Source organism: Pongo pygmaeus, chromosome 4 (genome assembly GCF_028885625.2).
Source record: "Pongo pygmaeus isolate AG05252 chromosome 4, NHGRI_mPonPyg2-v2.0_pri, whole genome shotgun sequence".
Lineage (NCBI taxonomy): Eukaryota > Metazoa > Chordata > Mammalia > Primates > Hominidae > Pongo > Pongo pygmaeus.
Window position 1 is genome coordinate 41,670,542 of NC_072377.2, and position 21,565 is coordinate 41,692,106.

A 21,565-nucleotide genomic window follows, 5' to 3' on the forward strand; every position below is an offset into this window, starting at 1 on the left:
GAACAATTTGGACCAAAATAGGTGAGCCATGTTTAAGTTACTGTATGCATTAGTCACACACCTTTAGTTTTGAGCAACTTTTTGCAAAGTGTTTATCCTTGCATTTCTAGGCTTTGAAGTCCAGTAGCTTCTTCTTTTTCCAAATCCTTTATTTGATCAACATTTAGTAAGCAAATACTGTTGCCAAATATTACTGTATGCCCTATTAAATTGCTTAAATGGCCCTTAGATGAATTGTTCATTAATATAAAATATCTAAATGGTAAGCTTGCTTTTGGGAGAAACATATTGCTCATAAAATTTTAAGAACTCTGTCCTGAGAGTTATTTTAGCATCTTGACTTCAGAAACTGCCCAGGTAATCCCAACCTGTGTATAAGTAACAGAATGATCATAGCCTGCAGTCTGCACATCTTCTATTGCAGAAGTCTGTATAATTAGATTGACGTATGAGAAAAATAAATTCCATCTACTGTCATGTTAAAATATTGTTCTTAATCCAGTAGCCTTGGAAATAACATTCATGTCCTAAATTGAGATTTGTTCCTGCTGTATTCAATTTTCAGTTTCATGTCCCACCTGCTAAGAAACTGCTAAATCCTTGTAGGCAATTAAATAATAAATAAACAAAACTTTAAAAGAAATGAAAGTGAAGACCAGAACCATGTTATTGATAGAGGATAGTAAGGTATAAAGAGGGATAGGTGAGATTTGATTTATTCAGTTGGTCAAGAATTTGCTAGATTAACTCATAACTCATTCATTGAGAACTTAGTAGGTGTTAAGCATTGTCCTAAATGTTTCACACCAATTATTTCATTTAATTCACACATAATCTTATGAAGACGGATACTATTCTACTTCCATTTTTAGGTATGAAAAAAGACATTCAAAGAGGCCAAGTAACACACCCCAAATCACACAGTATCTTAGAGTGAAAAAATGTCTTAAAGGTCATTGAGCTCAAATCCTGTGTCAATGCAGATGTTTGGAAGATAGCCATGAGCCTCTCTTTATACACTTCTACTAAAAAGGATGAGCTTACTACTTAAAAAATCACACTGATGAAAGTTTCTTTCCTTACTTTCAGTTTGCCAAAACCTTCATCCTTCTAAATTGTATTCTTTGGTTGCTTTAATTTAGAACTCCAGAGACCCCCTCCTTCCTGTATTTGAAGAAAGAAGGCTATATTCCACTTGCAGTGGCTTCCAGAACCTTCAGAGTTATGACCCGGTAGTGTCCTCCAATCCCAATCCTTCAGTCCCGGCCCCCTCTCTAAAACACACTGAAGCTTTCCTGAGTTTTTGTGGAAACTCGAATCCCAGAACAAAGCACCATGCTGCAGATAGGCTCTTCCTGGAACAGAATCAGCAGGACTATCACACTGCTTACTCCATAAACTATATCTGGTTATGCAGCCCAGTATGCATTACACATTTTTGCTGCCATGTCACTCTACTGACTTACAGTCAGTTATCACCAGTTGGCTACTTGCCCTAGGTCTTTTTCTCACAAACCATAGTTAAGTCAAGTTTCTATTGACCTGCTCTTACATAGTTCATTTTTTGACGTTCCAAATTTTTTTTAGTATGAGTCTTGTTGAAGCTCATCAGAATATGTCCCATTAATCTTCAAGTCACAATCAAGTTACAAGAGGTTACAATCAGACTTGTAACAACTGGAAGTTTTCTCCACAGTGAGAGAGAGCTCAGTGAGTATGAGGCATCAGGCGCCTGCACAGGAAGAATTCCATGGAACCCTTCTCATTCTAGGATATGAGTATAGTCCACAGCTGACGAACTTAAACCTAGAGAGAAAAGTCTGGTGATACAAGCTTGTCCAAAGCTTAGACTTGGGCGAGTAAATATCATACAATGAAGTCCAATCTGGCTGAATCTTCCCTGTGTTTCTGGGAAATCTGCTTTTGGATTTCCTACTATCTCTGTCAATGTATATTAGACTCTGTTTCCTCTGCTGTATCAAAACTCTTGGTGGTCATTGTCCTCCCTGGATGAGGATGTTCTCCCAATCACTTATCACTATGTCTGTATGGCTATCATCTCCACCAATGGGAAGATTCTATCACTCTCTCTGGGTATCTCATGTCTGCCCCTCCCACAAGAGTCCATTTTTCTATGTCCAGCTGCATCAGAGAAGTTGAGTGCTAGACACAATAAGTTAACTATTAAAATAGCTTTCTTTACTCTCCATCTTCACAGTCTATGGTTGGACTGCTCCTGGAGGCTAAGCAGAGCTGAGCCTCAAATGGAAAGACAGAAAATTTGAGTCTTCAACTGAGGTGAGACAAGAAACAAAGGAGCTTAGAGAGGCAGAGAAACAGGCAGTCCCTGCCAGAGACCTTGTTAGCAAAGTAAATGAGGTTAATTAGACATGATGTAATGGTCGAAAGAGCTACGTTTATTGACTACTAACTCTGTGATACACATAGTATGTATATTATCCTGTTGAATTCTGACAACAAAGAATATGAGGTTAATACTGTACTCATCTCAATTTTAGAGCTGAGAAAATAGCACCTCAGAGGGTATTTAGTGATTCCCCTGGAGCTAATTTGTAAGTAGCAGAGCCACAGTTTAAACCAAGACTGACCATGGCATGAATGTCTCAGCCGTTTTACAGATATAACACCTGATCCTACTTGAATTACCAACTTACAGATAATTAGAATGCGAATTTAAAAACCAAAGCAGTGTTACAAATAGCATACTTTTTTTTTCTGAAGGCACGGTCCAATCTAAAATTTCTTCAAGCCTTTATTATGATTAGTAATCATTAAGTATATAAATATAGAAATAAGAAATGTGATTGCACATGTAATGCCATAATGGCTAAAAATTGTTCCTTGAAACAAAATCTTATTTTATTTTGTTCAATTATCATGTGCCTCATTCAAAAAATATTGAAGGCCAGGATAGTCTTTATTGAAATGTAACAAGATCATTCCTTGGCTTGAATTAACTTGTTTCAGTTTGGGCTTCTTGAAAGATTTTGAAAAAAAAAGAGCTCACTTGACTACTCTTTTTGGGTTCTCTTTCTCTTAGATCAACAGAGCAGAAGCCTTTGTGCAAGGGCGGAGTCTTTCTATGCTTATTTTGTCATTTGATAGGCAACAAATATTAATTGGACATTGACTATAGGCCAGGGCACCAGAAAAGATCCAGACAAGGTCCTGACCTTGAAGAGCTTATATTCTACTCATTTGAGAAATAAAAATATATAAACAAATAAAGTAGTTATTCATAAGCACTAGATAATGTATAAGCACTATGAATAAGACAAACTAATTGTTAGAAAAATGATAAAAATGGAGTAGATTGAATTAGCTAGCGCAGTCAGGTAATGTCTCCTGAGGAGGTGTCACACTGGAGACCAGAGGAGGAAAAGAAGGAAGCCTAGTGATGATCTGGAGGAAGATGCCAATGAAATTTCTAAGACAAGAAGCGTGGAGGGTATGAGGGCCAGAAAGAATCGATAGGATTAGTGAGAAAGGAAAAGGTGAAAGGAGTTGAGGTCAGAAAAACAGACAGGAACCAGTAACTTTAGTAAGTTACAATGGAGGGTTTTATTTTTTACTTATTTATTGTTAAGACAGGGTCTTGCTCTGATGCCCAGGCTAAAGTGCAGTGATGTGATCAGAGCTCACTGGAGCCTTGAGCTGGACTCAAGCAATCATCCTGCCTCAGCCACCTAAGTAGCTGGGACTGCAGGTGTGGAGGGTTTTATATAAGCAAATTATGTACCTAACTTACACTTCTGAAAGATACTCTACATTAAGGGTCAAAAATGAGGGCAGGAAAATTGGTTTGAAGAACAGTGGAAATATTCATGTGGGAGATGGCAGTGGCCAGATTAGGATTGTAACAGTGGCAGTAGAGAAAAGTGGAAGGATTGTAGATATATTTTAGAGAAATATTCCACAGAATTTATTCCTTAAATGGTTTTAGGATTTAAGTAAAAAATAAAAATGAAGAATCACTCCCAGATTTTGGGCTTGGGAAACTAATACGTAATGATACAAAGTACTTAGATGGGGAAAGCTTAAGGAGGAACATATTTGGCAATGGATGGTGATATTAACAGCACTATTTGGGTCATGTTAAGTTTAAGATTTCTATAGGAAATTCAAATGCATATGATGGGAAGGTAGTGGGATATATGAGGAGAGAGTCCAGCAAAGAGGTCTGGGCTAATGATTTAAACTTGGAAGTCATTAGCATATTGATGTTATTTCAAGTGATTAGATTAGATATTTTCACCTAAGGTAAAAATGTAACAATAGAAAAAAAGAGTCAAGGTCTGAGCCCAAGGTAATCTAAGATTTCTTTACATGGCAATAAAAGAGGCTACAGCTCACAAAGATAACCTTACAGAAGCATGTAGTGAAGGAAGTGAAGGAAGAAAAACAAGGTAAGTGTGGTTAGGAGTAATGTCAGCAAGATGGCAGAATAGGATGCTCCAGACTCTCCTTTCTCTCATGGAGACACTGATTCAACAACACATGGATCAATTTCCTCTATGATACATCCTGCACTCCAGGTGAGCAAGAAATGTGCCACATCAAAGCCAAAAGGAAGATTTTTGGCATCCTCTCACCGGAGTCCCTCCTTCTAGCAGAGTCATGCAACTGGGAAGAAACTTTGAGCTCCCAGATTCTCCCTAAGGAGAGAAAGAGGAGACTAGACTGCATGTCCAACATTCTGACTTTTGGAGAAGGCTGCCTAACGGACTGGCTTTTGTCTCACCTGTAGAAGAGAGCTAATGAGACCCAGAGTATTCCAAATGTCTGGTGGTCACCGAAAACAAAATTGCTGGGCAACTTGCTGCCCCTCCAGAGGGCCTGAGGTAAACTGACAGAAGCCGACACAGTTCAGCAGCCTCTCCCTCAGGAAGGAAAGGGAAAAGTAAAGTATGCATCCAATGTTCCTGCCTTTTGATGGGATACCCAAGGGGTTAGTTACTGAATATGCTGGCTTTGGGGACTGATAGGACCTGGCATATTCTAGATGCCTGGGAAGCTCTGAGAATATAAAATAGCAGGTGGTGTGCTGCTTCTTCAGAGGACTCACAGTACAGCAGTCAGGCATCAGAGAGAGTCAGAGATTAAAAGCTCCTGAAAAAATTTAATAAATCTTTCTAATTAGAAATCTATATGCACAGGCCTAGAGAAGACACATCACAGAAAAGGTTTAAGAGTCTTCCAGAATCCCTAGTTGGACTGATTGATGAATGCCTTTCTCTTTACAAATCCAGTTTGTAAAGATTATGAGAGGTGGATTTTTTTCAAGTGCATAAATACCAACACAAAGGTACAAGAAATATGAATAAATGGGAAAATAATCAAATCAAAGGAATAAAATAAATTTCTAGAAACCAACCTCAAAGAAACAGAGATATGTGAATTACCTGACAAAGAATTAAAAATAACCATCATAAAGAGGTTCATTAGTTCAGGACAACAATATGTACAAAAAATAAAAACTTCATCAAACATAGAAAATATTTTAAAATAACAGAAATTTTGGAGCTGAAGAATGCAATAACTGAACTGAAAAAATCCCCTGGAGTTATTCAACAGCAGACTTGATCAAGCAGAAAAATATTGCTAACTTAAGGATAGATCATTCGAAATTATCCAGTCAGAGGAACAAAAAGAAAAAAGAATAAAACAGAAAGAAGAAATCCTTAAGGATTTATGGAAAATAATTAAGCAGATCAATATACACATTATGAAATTTAAAAGAGGAGAAATGAGAAACAAAGGGGGAAGAAAGCTTATTTAAAGAAATAATGGCCAAAACTTCCCAAATATGAGGAAGAAAATAGGCTTTCAGATTCAAGAAGCCCATATCTGAGGAACTCAAATAAGTCAATACCAAGACAAATTATAATAAAATTGCCAAAATCAAAGACAAAGAAAGCATTTTTAAAATAACAAGAGAAAAGTGACTAGTCACATACAAGGAAAATTCCAGACTATAAGTAGATTTCTCAGCAGAAAACTTGTTAGACAGAAGGAAGTAGAATAATAACAACCAACCAACAGCACAATATCTGACAAAACTGTCATTTAAACATAAAGGAAAGGTAAAGCTTTTCCTAGACCAAAAATTTAAAAAAAGCCTAGAAAGTTTATCACCATTAGAAATGCTAAAGGGATTCCATTAAGTTGAAATGAAAACATGTTAAATAATAATGTAAAAGCATAGGAAACTATGTAACTTAATGGTAAAGATAAATATAGAAATAAATACAGAATACTATAATACTATAATGATATGTAAATTATTTTCAATTCAGGTATAAGAGTTAAAAGACAAGAATGTTAAAAATAACTTATAGCTAGAAAAATATATTAATGGATAGAAAATATGAAAAATATAACTTATGACATTGGTAACATAAAGTATGTGGAGGGATAAGTAGGGGTTTTTGTATGTGATTTAAGTTATTTTTTAATTTAAATAATGTGTTATAAGATATTTCATGTAAAACTAGTGGTAGCCACAAAGAAAAAATCTACAGAAGATACAAGAAAAGAAGAAAAAAAAATCAAAGAGTATTACTACAAAAAAATCAATAAACCCAAATAAAGATAACAATGGTGAAAAAAAGGTATGAAAAAGTTACAAGACAATAAGAAAAACGTAACTAACAAGACATCAATAGTAAGTCTTTTCCTATACAATTTTTTAAAAATGTAATTAAACAGCAAGAACAACAATTCGTAAGACCTATGTGCTGTCTACAAGACTTGCTTTAGACTGGAGAACATACATAGGCTGAAAGTGAATAGAAAAATATATTCCAGGCAAATGGTAACCAAAAGAGAATGGAATGGCCATATTTATATCAGACAAAATAGATTTTAAGTCAAATATTGCTGCAAGAGACAAAGAAAGGCATTATATGATGATATAATTGAATGAGTCAAGTCAACCAGGAAGACAAAGCAATTATAAATATATGCACACCCAATATCAGAACACCCAAATATATAAAGCAGTGACAGAACTGAAGGAAGAGATAGACAACATACAGCAATAGGAAAAAATTTAATATCCCACATTTAATACTGGATTAATCATCCAGACAGAAAATCATGAAGGAATTGGACTTCAACTACAGTTTAGACAAAATGAACCTAACAAACATGTACAGAACATTTCATTTAACAACAGCAGAATACACATTCTTCTCAAGCACACATGGAATGTTCTCCAAGGTTGATCACATGATAGGCCCCAAAACAAATCTTAACAAATTTAAGAGTATTGAAATTATACCAAGTATCTTCTTCAAGTATCTTCTTCAACCACAACTAGAAATCGATATCAGAAGGAAAGCTGGAAAATTCACTAATTTGTGGAAATTAAACAATGCATCCTTTAACAAACAATTGGTCAAACAAGAAATCAAAAGGTAATTTCAAAAAGTTATCTTGAGACAAAAAAGATGAGATGAAAACACAACATTCCAAAATGTATGAAATGCAGCAAAAGCAATACCGAGAGATTTACAGTAATAAATGCCTATATTAAAAAAGATAAAAAACCTTAACCTAATTCTATACCTCAAGGAATTAGAAAAAGAATAGCAGTCTAAGCCAAAGGTTAGTAGAATTAAGGAAATCATAAAGATTAGAGCAGAAATAAATAAAATAGAGAATAGAAACAGCAATAGAAAAAATCAACAACACTAGGAATTTTTTGAAAAGATAAACATAAGTGACATTTAGGTAAAGAAAGAAAGAGAGAAGACTCAAATAAACAAAATCAAAATTGAAAGAGAAGACATTACAACTAATTCCACATAAAGGATTATAAGATGCTACTATAAACAATTATATACCAAAAAATGGGGTAAACCAGAGGAAATGAATAATTTCTTAGAAACATACAACCTGTTGAGACTGAATCACGAGGAAATAGAAAATGTGAACAACCCTATAATAGCAAAGAGATTGATTCAGTTGCTAAAATGTCTCAACAAAGAAAAGCCCAGAAACCGATGGTTTAAAGGTGAATTCTATTAGAATTAATGCCAATTCTTCTCACACTCTTCCAAAAAAACTGAAGAGGAGTGTACACTTCTAAATTCATTCTATGAGATCAGCATTACACTGATACCAAAGGCAGACAAAGACGCTACAAGAAGAGAACACTATAGACCAACATCTCTAATAAACATAAATGAATAAATCCTCAATAAAATACTAGCAAACCAAGTTCAACAGCACATTAGAAGAATCATACACCATGATTAAGTGGGATTTATCCACTGAAGGCAAAGATGATTCAACATGTAAAAATCAACTAATGTGATATACCATGTTAACAGAATGAAGGATAAAAATAACATGATCATATCAATAGATGCAGGAGAAGCATTTGATAAAATTCAACATCTTTTCATGATAAAAACACCCAACAAATTAGATATAAAAGAAATATACCCTGACACAATAAAAGCCACATATGACAAGCCCATAGTCATACTCAATAGTGAAAGTTTAAGGCTTTCCCTCTAAGACCAGGAAGAAGGCAAGGATGGCCATTCTTACTGCTTGTATTTAACATAATACTATACACCCTAGTGAGAGCAGTTAGGTTAAAAAAGAAAAAAAAAGAAAGAAAAGTATCTAAATAGAAAAGGAAGAAGCAAAATTATCTCTGTAGATAACATTTTATATGTAAAAAGACCAGATTCCAATAAATAAATAAATTTGTTAGAATTAATAAGTGAATCTAGTACATTGCAGAATACAAAATCAACATTAAAAAATCAGTTGCATTTTTATACACTAAAAATGAGCAGTCTGAAAAGAAAATTAAGAAAACAATCCCACTTACAATATTATCAAAAAGAACAAAATACTTTGGAATAAACTTAACAAAGGAGACAAAAGACTTCACTGAAAATTGCAAAACATTGCAGAAAAAAATTAAAGAAGATGCAAAAAATGAAAAGTCATCATATGTTCATGGACTGGAAGATTTAATATTGCTCAAATGTTACCACTCCCCAGAGGAATCTACAGATTCAATGCAATCTTTATCAAAACTCCTGGCCTTTCGCAGAAAGAGAAAAAATAATCCTAAATTTATATGGAACCACATAGGACTCCAAAAACCCTCATAATTTTGAGAAAGAAAAACAAAGCTGGAGGCCTCACGCCTTCTGATTTGAAAACATACTACAAAGCACAATAATCAAAACAGTATAGTTCTGGCATAAAGACCAACATATAGACCAATAAAACAGAATAGAGACCGGAAATAAAACCTCACGTATACCATTAACTTATCTTTGACAAGATACCAAGAATACACAATGGGGAAAGGATAGTCTCTTTAACAAAGATGTTGGGAAACTATATATCCACATGACAAATAATGATTTTGGATCCTTATCTTACAACATATGTATGTAAATTAGTGCAGCCTGTATGGGAAATAGTATGGCTATTTCTCAAAGAACTAAAAATAGAACTTCCATTTGATCCAGCAATCCCATACTGGTCATCTACCCAAATGAAAAGAATTCAATACATCAAAAAAACACCTGCACTCATATGTTTATCTCTGCACTAGTCATAATAGCAAAGGTATGTAATCAAACTAAGTGCCCAACAATAGATGATTGGATAAAGAAAATGTGGCATGTATACACAATAGAATACTATAATATTCAGCCATAAAAAATAATAATGTCGCTTCTTTTGCAGCAACATGAATGGAAGTAGAGGTCACATTATCGTAAGTGAAACAAGCCAGACACAGAAAGACAAATATTGCATGTTCTCACTCATAAGTGGATGCTAAAATATGTGTACATACGAATGTAGTGAGTGGAAAAATAGACAAGGGATACTCAGAAGTGTGAGGGGATAAAAGGGAAGAGATACTGAGAAATTACTTAATGGGTACGATGTATATTATTTGGGTGACAGATACCCTAAAAGCCTGACTTGACTATTATACAATCTATGCACATTTATCCCATAAACGTATATATTATATGCACACACACACACACACACACACACACACACACAAACACACAACTTAAATGTAAGACCTGAAACTGTAAAACTCCTGGAAGAAAATGTAGGGGGAAAGCTTTATGAAGTTGGGTTTGGCAATGAGTTTTTGGATATGAAATCAAAGCCACAGGCACCAAAAGCAAAAATAAACAAGTGGAACTACATCTAACTAAAAAGCCTCTCTGCAGGAAAAGAAATAATCAAGAGAATGAAATAGGAGAAAATACTTGCAAACCATATATATGATAAGGGGTTAATTTCCAACTATATATAAGGAATTCCTACAACTCAATAGCAAAAACTAAATAACCTTATTAAAACTATACAAAGAAGAAGTGTAGACATTTCTCTAAAGAAGACATGAAATAGCTAAGAGGTATGAAAGAGTGCTCAAAATCACCAATCACCAGAGAAATGAAAATCAAAACCACAGTGAGATATCACCTAATACCTGTTAGGATGGCTACTATCAAAAATATATAAAATAATAAGTGTTAGGAAGGATGTACAGAAATTGCAATTCTTGTACACTGTTGGTGGAAATGTAAAATTGTGCGGCCTCTATGGAGAACAGAATGGAATTACCTCAAAATTTTAAAGATAGAACTACCACATGATCCAGCAGTCCCACTTTGGGGTATTTATCCAAAAGAACTGAAATTGAGATCTTGAATCGAGATCTCTATTCTCATTGCAATAAGCTTCAGTATTGTTCACAATCAAAATGTATATCAATGGATGAATGGATTAATAAATATGGCATATACATACAAATGTACTATTATTCAGTCATAAAAAGAAGAAAATCCTGTCATACGCTACCACATGGGTAAACCTTGAAGACATTATGCAAACTGAAATAAACCAGTCACAAAAGGACAAATACTGCATGATTCCACTTAGATGAGGTATCTAATAGTCAAACTCACTGAAGCAGAGAGTGGAATGCTGGTTGCCAGAGACTGGGAAAGAGGGGGAAAAGGGAAGTTTCTATTCAACAGGTATCAAGTTTTAGTCATGCAAGATGAAAAAGTTCTGAGGTCTGCTGTTCAATATTGTACTTACAGGTAGCAACACTGTATTGTATACTTAAAATTTTAAGAGAGTAAATTTCATGTTATGGTTGTTAGGGTTTTTACCACAACAAAAAAAATAAGGTGTGCTAAGAAGCCAAAGGAAGAACACGTTTCACGAAGGGAGGTGTGGTGAACCGCATCAATGTTGCTGAAATGTCAAATAAGATGATAGAGAATTAACCATTACCTTTGGCAAAATACAGATCATTGGCTACCTTGATAAGAACAATTTTAGTGAAGTGATGGGGAAATGAGATTAGTATGGACTAGGAAGAGAAAGAGATATAACAACCTGAAGGTAGAGAAGATATTTTTACAAGAATAAGAGAAATAGTTTACTGATTGAGGGGCAGGTGTGGTAACAAATTTTTTTTTTACAAGGGGCATTATTACATATATTTGCATGCTGACTGGAATGATCCCATAGAGGTAGAGAAAAAAGATGACACAGGAGAGAGTGGACAAATTCAAAAGTAAGCTTTGAACAGATTTGAGTGGATGGGATCCAGAACACAAGTGGAAAAACTTAGCTTAGGTATGAGCAGGTCTAGGTCTTCCTCTTATTTAAAGGAAGTCCAGAGTATATAGAAATAGATGCATTGTGGGTTCAATGGTGGGAAACTGAGGAAGATCTTATCTGTTTGCATCAAGTTTTTAAATATAAAATCAGAGGTGAAGTAATCAGTTTAGATGAGGAGGGAAAGAGTAATTAATAGGATAAAATTATGCGTCTGTTTGTATGTGTGTGTGCGGTGTGTGTGATTTAACCTTTTCTTGATGGGTCAGAGCACATCAATTAACTGTTAATGTGCTTTAATACAATGGAGCCCTTTCTTTAATATAAAATAAGATGTGATGTAATCAGTACAGATGAGGTAGAAAGAAGGTGTTGATTTGAGAATCAAGAAGAGGTATAAAATTGTCATCTTAGATAACAAGAAATGAATTTACTAAGGAAGTGTAGTAAGTCTCTCTGCCTGTATTGAATACCCATTTAAAATTTATGGTCAGAAATTTCCAGTGAGTCCAGTCACCCAAGCCGTTTAATTTCTCTCCAACAATGTTCACCCACTGAAGTTTTCTGGGATCTGAATACTTAGAAAGTTGAGTTTAACTGAATTGGGGTTTTCCAGGTAAGCAGAACAGAAAAAGTGAGACAAGAGCATTAAGATCATCTCCAAAGGTGTGAATCTCATGCTGGACCAAGAAATTTGGCTTTATCAGCAGAGAAATGAGGACATGAAAGGGTGATGAAGACTAAACAAAACTTCACATTCTGCAGCCTTCTTCTCTAGCAGCATTCATGGCAGGAGCTTTACATCCCCTGACAACCTTTCTTTTCTTGAGAAAGGGCCAGGACAGTTCACATAGGTGTGTGTTTAGGGCTAACTTCCCTCCAAGGCAGCTATGGTTATCTTCCTCCTACTCTTCTTCCTCCTCTAAATGGCAGCATGGGTGTATGGCCTGAGACATGCATTGAAGATAAGTCCTATTTGCCCACTAGGACTACCAGTGCATCTTTCTCTCCACTACCTAACAAGCCATAGGGGGGTTCCAGGAAAGCATAGCAGGAAATTAAGATGACCATTTATCATAATCCACTTTGCCTCAGGAAATAAAAATTTTTCAAGTGAATGAAGGAACCAAATTTTCCTTTATAATGATAATTATGGATAAATGTGACTGCTTCATAAAAATTAACTCTCAGAAATAATTCTTCTATGTAAAACATAACATTAGCTTGCATTTAAGATAGAGTGTTGTAAGAGCTGTCCACTTCCAGGATCTGTAATAAAATATAGGAACATAACAAGAGCGCATCTAACAAATCCATGGGCCATCTGTTTCAGTACCTGACCTCCGGAGGTGACTAATCCTGGCTGCTTCTCAAGAATATTTAACCATCTCCTCCTGCCCTTCTCTTACTGACATATCTTCCCGTCTTAATAGAGCATAATAAAAACATATGGTGCTGTAAAAAGCTTCTGGCAGCAAAATTCCACCTGAACCATGATTAATTTTTTCACTCACTTTTCCCTTCCTTCTGGAATATATGATATAGACAATTTTTTGGTCCCCACTCTTCTAAGACCCATTTGAACCCCATCCAAACCAGAAGACATGAGAGGAGTCTATAAACTTCTTGACGACTTTAATTTCAATGACTACGTCTAGGACTTCCTTGAGTGCTCATCATGGTGGCATGTTCTCTGGCTTCCAAAAACTAATATTTTTTGGGCAAGAGGCATCCTCACTGGTGGTAGTAGTTAAATTTTCGAGAAAACAGAGCTTTCCCCTTTAAGCAATAGGAATTAAAATGTGTGTGTGCACACTTGTGTGTGTGTGTGTGAGTGATTTAACCTTTTCTTGATGGGTCAGAGCACATCAATTAGCTACTAATGTGCTTTCATACAATGGAGCCCTTAGGGATTACTTTAGGGATGTGGGATTAATTGGCTCTGTTTACATTATACCAGCCTGCTCAGTGGGAAAAATATAGACCCTAGCTGTGTTCCCACTCTAGACTTGCCTAAAGGAATGATTACATTGCACCCACTGGAAGTTTACTTATAGGAAAAATCAAGAAGCTTCCTGAAAAAGAAGTTTTCTTAAGAGGAAGTCAATACAAACACATATGTGCAGATGCAGAGAGTGAGCTAACATAGAGCATAATGCAGAGTATAGAATAAAATTTGTCCCACATATTTTCCTCTGCCCAGCCACATAAAATCATACCTTAGTCCCCAGGCAATGGAGCAACAACAAAATAATCAATATAAAGCAGGCAAAAAGATGCCTGGTTTTGGCAGTGCCAGCACTCAGGGCTTCAGCAGTGATGGCAGAGTCAACAATAGGAGATGTTGGCATCAGCATCTTCCACAATGGGGGACCAAGCTCTGGGAGCCTTTGACTCTTGTTAGACATTAACATGCTCAATGTTGGGCCTCTGCAGACACGGAATAAGCTCTGGAGGAGCTATTAGTAATCGTAGTGGTATTTTGGGCATAAAACTATGGAAGCACAGTTTCTCCATATGTCAAAGGAGCAAAGGTGACAACTCTCCAAAGCTTTCCCAAAACAGGAAAGAAGGAAAATGGCAGATACCATGTCGTAGCCCAGAGGACTAGTTTATCAATCCAGCCCAAATGACTGGCTTATAGATCATACTTAAGAATCCATCCAGATTTTTAGAACTATTTGGAAGTTCATTAAGGAGGTATTTGGGAGGAGTTGAACAACTGACAGTTGCTGTGACTCTGATTTTACTTTTGGACTGGTAAAGTGTAGAGAACACTATGTTTTGTGTCGGTGTACCTCCATTTGTTAGTCTTCCCTCATAAATATTCCCTATTGTCATTACTGATTTATGGCACTCAACAGTTTTCATCTTCTTTATAATTTGCTGTTTCTATTCTTATTGGGTGGAGTTGGAAATAAATATGAGTAAATAAACTCTAAGTAAGGGTATAATAAATTTTTATATGAGTAAAGCTTATGGGCCTTAACGTATGAACATTGTGGTATCCATTTAAGCAATTGGAGGGCTGTGTGTGCATGTGTGTGCATGTGTGTGTGTGTGTGTGAAGTTTAACTATTTTAGAACAATTATAGTATCAAACAACTGACATTCAATCTAGTGGATTATAAACTGTTATATATGCTTTTACTCCATGTAAGCTATGCTTCAAATAAATGAGATGTGACTTGCAAATACAAACAAGATAGGTCATTTTCTATTGAAAACCAATTTACTGTTTACATTTGATGTTGATGCTTTTGATGGCTTTCTGATGCTACATTTTGCGTTATTTCATGATGCCACTTTTACTCGATAACAATATTGCAAGTTCTAGCTTATAAATAAAATGAATAAACCTGCAACTTATAACAGAAGGAGCTGGTCCTATGCACAACAAAGAATGACTCCAAATGGACAAAGAACCAATATAGAGATGTTTCCTAAATTGGCATTAGGGATCACTAGCATTACCAGATGAGCTGATTTTAAGTGCCATCAATGGCCAGTAAGAAGCGGCAGGACTTTAAGGAAATGAGGAGAAAGGTTTTACATTTATCACAGTGACCTAATGTGAACAGTTAAGTAGCAATTAAATCACATTTATTGCTCAAGGTACATGATGACCTGTCATGTCAGTTATCAGAAATGTCCCTAACTTGGGTAATTAGCTTTGAGTCAAATATGGTGTTCTGGCTTTAAGCCTGATTTTAAAATTGGAAACATGTATAGACTTCATGGTGCAATAGAAAGGGCCTAGTAAAAAATGTATATTTAAATTTGGCTCTGACATTTACATAGAAGCCCTCTTTAGAGATACACTAAAGGAGTTTTCTCAAACTTTAAATGTATATATAAATCATCTACGGATTTTGTTAAAGTGTAGATTGTAATTAAATAGATCTGATGTGTGATGTGCAGAGTCTGAGATGCAGCTTTTCTACCAAGCCCACATGTATGCTGATGCTGTTGGTTCCTGAACCAACTCTGAGTCCCAAGGCCTTAGAAGATTATTGTTAGAATGTGGGAAAAGCACATGTGTGCATAGGAAGACACTTTGTGAATGGTAAAATAGCATATATAACACTTTACATTGAATAACAATAGTCGAGGATTCAATTCATCAAGAAAAGTCCTAGTAGAACAAATTATGTTTCAGATACTGTTCAATTTTTCCTTGTTCACAAAACCAAAAACAAAACTGGGAATTAGAGAGGCAGAACAAGAGAGATATTCATCCTAAACAATGTTGTTGCTTTTTTACTGTCTTGAAAGATTCACTTCTGTATCACTATCCACTAATAAATGGGATAGGAAGTGGGAACTGCTCTTGTTTTGTTCTTTAGAAGTTTGCACAATTAGACCCAGTCCCAGATACATCCTAGAGATTGACTCCTTCCAAGTAAAATGGAAATAGAAAATTACAAAGAGGAGGAAGATGGTTGGCTCCAGGAACACAGGCAGCAACAAGAAGGGATCACTGTTAGGGGAAGAAATTAAAAACCAGTAAGTCAGACACAAGAACAGAGACTCAGAGCTGTTTAAACACTTAGCTTCCCTTAGTGAACCTGTTGTTTTTCATTGGTGTTTACATTTTCTAAAGGAAATGAACAAAATTCGCAGGCACAATCATTGATTTGTAAAGCATTTCTGTGTTCCTTATCTAAAGTACAATCAACAATTCCCTGTTGAAGAAAACATGGATTCTTTCTGAGTTTCCAGTCCCACAACATTTTGGCCAATATTTTATTATTTCGTGGTCAGTTTGCTACACTATATGAAAAAGATTTTTATCACATATTAGAGAATGCAAAGCAGACCCCTCCCATGGGCTAAACCCTTCCCAATCTTTTGGATTTTGGACAGAATGACTCTCTGTCACACATGCAGATTACCAGCACCTTACTTGTTCCCATGATGCATCTCTTTACAATAGTTCTGGAGCCACCATGAGTACAGAGTTAGAACTCTGCTTCAGAGAAACCGAATTTTCATCAGTCTCACTTTTACCTAAATGTTATACTTTGTCTTCCTGCTTTCATCTCTGTTTATCCTCTCTCACCTGCTTATAGTGAAGGGCAGTATCATTCATAATCCAGAATGCCAGTATTAAACAAATATGCATGAGTTAAAACTTAAGTTTAGTGCCATCAGAGAGAGAAGGAAATGATAAACAAGGCCAAAATTCGAGTAACTGTCAATGTGTTCTGGCTGTGTCATTTCCTTAAAAAATAAATTGAAAGTGAAATACTAATACCAATTACTAACTGAATTCCTCAGCCCAGTCAATATCATATCATGAAGCCATTTAAATGCAAAACAGCTATTGCGAGATTACTCTGAAAGCATTCAAAATGCAGAGATTTGAGAAATATTTAAAGACACTGGAACTGTGCTCTGGTGGGGAATATCACACAGTTGCACATTGCTTTTTGCTGTAACTCTGGGCAATCTGGGTCAGCTGCCCCAGGTGGGTAGCCTTATAATTAGGCAGCTCTTTATTTTCCAGCTGCTTTACCTAAGAAAACCTGAAGCTTTGAGGATGACTGAGCAGCAGTTCCGCTCAACAGAAACACTTGTGTGGTGCACCAGGAGTGGTTTTAAATGGTGGAGATAATTACTTAATTTGAGCTGTAGCAACTGGCCAAGTAAACATGTAGCAGCCAGGAAGCTATTAGCATGATTTTAAGGCAATTATTCCATTAGTGTTTAATAGTCTCCAATTAGTCTTCTCTGACTATCAAAGTTTGAATATCTTTTTTTCCTCCAAAAATTCTTAGTGCTGAGTAATGCAAAAAGGTGCCAAACCTGTTTTTAAACCTGGTTTATTTATATATGTAGATCTTCCAAACACATTTACAGAAACATGGGAGTATTCAGGAGTATAGATTTGATGAAATATGTTGCATCTATTTTTTCTCACAAGTATTGGAGTGAGAAGGGGAAGCTTCACAGGAGATCCATTTGAGTATAATACCAACAGGAGTTGGGAAAACAATATAAATTCCCATGGAAGCCCAATGCCATCATCTTTATGTCTGTACTCTACGATCACCCAGATATCAAAATCTCTCACCTCAGGTTTTTATTTTGTCCCAGGGGAGGAAAGGAAAATTACTGTGTTCCCACTAATGCTTAGTTCCTTGTTTCTTAACCCTGGTTAGTCACAGTTGCTGCTGAATCATCCAGATACAAATCACAAAGCCTTTCCCTCCAAAATTCATAGGGTATCTTCCCAAAGGTCCAATTAAGGGGTCAGATCCCTGAACTGATAGGGATAGATAGTAAGTCATTTGTCTTCACTTAGCTTCAGTTTTTTCATCTGTGACATGGAGGTAATAGTGCCAGCACTGCCTGCTTCATGGGGTTTTAGAAGGATTTTGTGAGCTGGTGTACATAACAGGGCTTTGAAAAGTGAAATATTACAGAAATGTAAGGTAGACTCAAAAAGGTATCATACCATCTCAGAACTAGATAAGCAAACTTAGGTTTTTAATCCTGTATCTCTAGAGAGTCACCTGCCAGAAGGTTTGCGTCACAGTGATTGCCCTTCTTACCTTCTGTGCATATAAAAACATTCAGGGGAAACCATGTGAAAGAAGCTGTCTAAAATCCAAATAAAAATGAAGGAAGAAAAGGAATGGGAATGCCTGTGGAAGTGAGAATGGAGTTATGCCAAATTTGTGCTTTCTACTGTCTCCTTAAAAAGAGCAATCCCCAGGCTCGCCTAGGTAGCAGAGTAAGTGCTGCATGGAGAAACTGGGGTTGGTTCTTTTCCTTGGAGATTCCTGGCCCGTAGGAAGCTATCTGTTGAAGAAGGACAAAAGGAGACAGTCCCTTCTGTGGATAGCACTTGTAGCGCAGCCTGTGCCTGCCATTGCTGCCAAACATCCACTTGACTAACAACCATTGATTTGAGGGACAGATCAACGGCAGCACTGTTGGTTGGAGCATCTAGTGATTTTCAAAATAACCCTTCTTTTGTTTTTGTTTTTGTTGTGTTTTGTTCTTTATTATGTTTTCCTCCAATAGCTGAGAGGGGGCGCTGGATGGGGCAGATCAAGAGGAGGTAGACCAGAACGTTGAATTTAATAGCCCAGCTCAGCTCAGGGCCAGAAGTGGACTGTTCATGAGTAATTTGCCCTCCAGTCCAGCTCTGAAAAGATCAAGTGTGTGCTCCCCCAACCCAACTGCATAGCCAAATTGGCAATAAAGTATGGCCGTGTCCCAGCTGTCATTGTTGTAAACTGTCCTGAAATGACCCTCACTCCTGGATACCTAATCTAGGGGTTGTTAGGAGCTCCCACCCTAGAAACCTGCCCAGTCTCTGGTCCAAGTCGCACACATCAAGCTGAAGCTTCTTGATCCCTCAGGTCTCTTCCTCGCTCTGTCCACGCTTCTTTCCTTCTAGGCTGTCTGGACACATTCTCAATCACCTTTTCCCCACTATTTGCCTACTAATCCCACCCCTCCGCTGCAGGTCACGCAGGTTCCCCTGCCCAGCTTCTGTCCCGAGCAGCAAACACACGGTCCGCAAGGGTTTGCTTTTCTGACCTGGGCGAAGTGTGTTGCCAACACGCACTTGGACCAGACTCGAGACAGCGGCCACTTGGCCAGGCCTCCCGGGGTCCAAACCGATACGAAACGGTGCCCTCTGCCCGTCGCCCCCTTGGGCTCCTTTTCAAGGGCAGCTATCACGCCGCCTCTGGTCCCTGAACTTTCCTCACTCTTCGGGAAGCGCTTAGTCTTTTTAAAGGAGATTGGGGACGAATATTAATGACTGTAGCCGAGAATCTATCAAATCTGCCCAATTCCATGCCAGGGATAGACTCAGGTCCTTGCACCGGAGGCGAGCCCCTGACACTAGCTCGCGTTCGCCGCACACAGGCACCCCACAGACCCAGAGATTTCTCCCACTTCCCCAAATCTGCAGGAGAAACCATAGGAGGGGGTCACGAGGCACCATCCTGGAGCCCAGCTTCTCCTCTGCCCCAGTCCTCCGCATACAACCTGCTTCAAAAGCCCAGGAGAAAAGCAGTCACCTTGACTCTAGCGCCTCGGTCCTTAGGGGTTTGGAAAACGCCAGGAAGCCCAAGGCTACCCGGCTCGAGCTCGCCTGGCCTCAGACCCACCCTGGAAGACGAGTTTCCCTCCCGCGGGCATCGTGGCAAGTTACCACTTAGTGGCAGATAAAGCAGGGCGGGGCAGGTGGAGCGGGCGCCGAGCGCCTAGCCGGCAGCCCCTGCGCGCCTACCTGGAATGGCTAAATTGGTGAGGGGGATGCTGTGCATGCTCTCCGGCAGAGTTGCCATCCAGTCGGCTAATTTCAGCTCGTTTTTCCCCTGAGACGAGGCCATCGTGCCAGTCGGCGTGCAGCGCGCTGGTCCCAGCACTCCTCGGGCAGGTTGGCAGGCTGCTGCCGCTAATCCAATGTTTGCTCCAGCCCCGCTAGAGTTTACACTCCTCTCTGCGCCACACCCACAGGATGGCGCAGACACATGCTAATTTTAATAATTATTCAAAACACCCCGTGCTCCCTTAGTGCCTCCGCCAGACTCCGCTGGAGCTTTTGTTCCTGACGTCCGTGCTCAGCTCTCTCCGCTCTCCCCTCCCTCCCCAACTCCCTCCTCCCGTCTTATCCTTCCTAGGCGTCTCTGCCTTTCCTCGCCATTCTGCAGCTTTCCCTGGTTTCTTATTTTTCTTTTCTATTTATTTATTTTTTTTCCAACTGCTTTGCCCATGGCTTGCTCGGTCCTTTGGTGTGACTTTCTCATCCTGTTTGTATGAAAGACAGTCTTGCACTTGAACCTAAAATCCTAGTAGACTTTGGGATGTCATTGCCTCCCGAGGAACAGACTTCTCATGCTGCCTTTCGGGGCTTTCCATCCTTATCAAAGAGCTTTCCTTTTTATAATCTACAACAGGTTATACCTTTCCTCAGCCAGAGACCACAACCCTGTTTATTAAAAAATGATGATCTTTATTCACTCTTTTGCCTACTTTGTGAAATAGCTGGTAAGTATGAGTCAGTGAAGGGCATGGTAAATTCTAGGTGGTTCCTACTTAATCCTGGGTACCTTGCTCCAGACATTTCAAAGTCAAGAAATGCTACTCCCCCTTCTTTTCTCAGATCATGAGAAATCTACATTATTTCTATGGAGAACACTGCCTCTGTCCTGTCAGTTTCATGGCACTCGGGGTAAGACAGGAGCCTTATGCTGGAAGAAAATCACCACATCTCCCAGTGACATGCTCTAATTATTGCCAGTAGCATTTGGTGGAATGTATTTGGCACCATTCAAAGTGATCTGTGTGACTGTCTGCATTTTCATTCCTTTGCAGACTGGAGAGATGTGCCTCTCTCAAGAGAAATCACTCACTGAGCCTCCAAAGAACTGTCTGGGTCCACCTGCTCTCAGATGAGTAAAAGGAGAGAGATGAAGTTTTACAAATGGAATGAGACCAGCAGTGGCCTGAATAGGAATTATAAGAGATGAACTGAAAGTGTGCTGGGCCCTTGCAACCCAGGAAATGGAGATGCAATAAACAGACCTCTGTTCTTTCATGCCAGGGTTGTGTAAATTTTTATTTTTCTATGGGAAATGCTGTTAGATTGGGGAAATGACAATCAACATAGGAGACAAAGAGAGGCATGAAACATGAGAATAATTATTCAAGGTTAGTAAATCCCAAATAGCATTAAAAAAATAAGAAAAAACCTAGAGCCTAGCTTATTTTCTACAATGATGCTAAGTCCTAAGAATATTCACCCCCAAGTGGGGAGCACTATAGGAAAGATAGAGGAGAGGCAATACCTTATTTTGGTTATCAAATTTTCCATTCCCCTTATAAAATAAATTCATACCTTCAAGAGGACATGGTACAGTTATCTTTAGTGAGGAGGAAGAGA

General features: G+C 37.8%; 1 protein-coding gene across 1 annotated transcript in view; it reads right to left on the minus strand.

The window, feature by feature from the left end:
• PLCXD3 (phosphatidylinositol specific phospholipase C X domain containing 3) overlaps window positions 1–20,225 on the minus strand; it is a 198,215-nt gene extending 177,990 nt beyond the window's left edge. Inside the window, exon 1 of the mRNA XM_054488708.2 lies at window positions 19,910–20,225. Within this exon, the coding sequence (XP_054344683.1) occupies window positions 19,910–20,012 (103 nt within the window). The 5' untranslated portion in view covers window positions 20,013–20,225. The remainder of the gene's footprint in view (window positions 1–19,909) is intronic.
• Window positions 20,226–21,565: the final 1,340 nt, after the last annotated feature.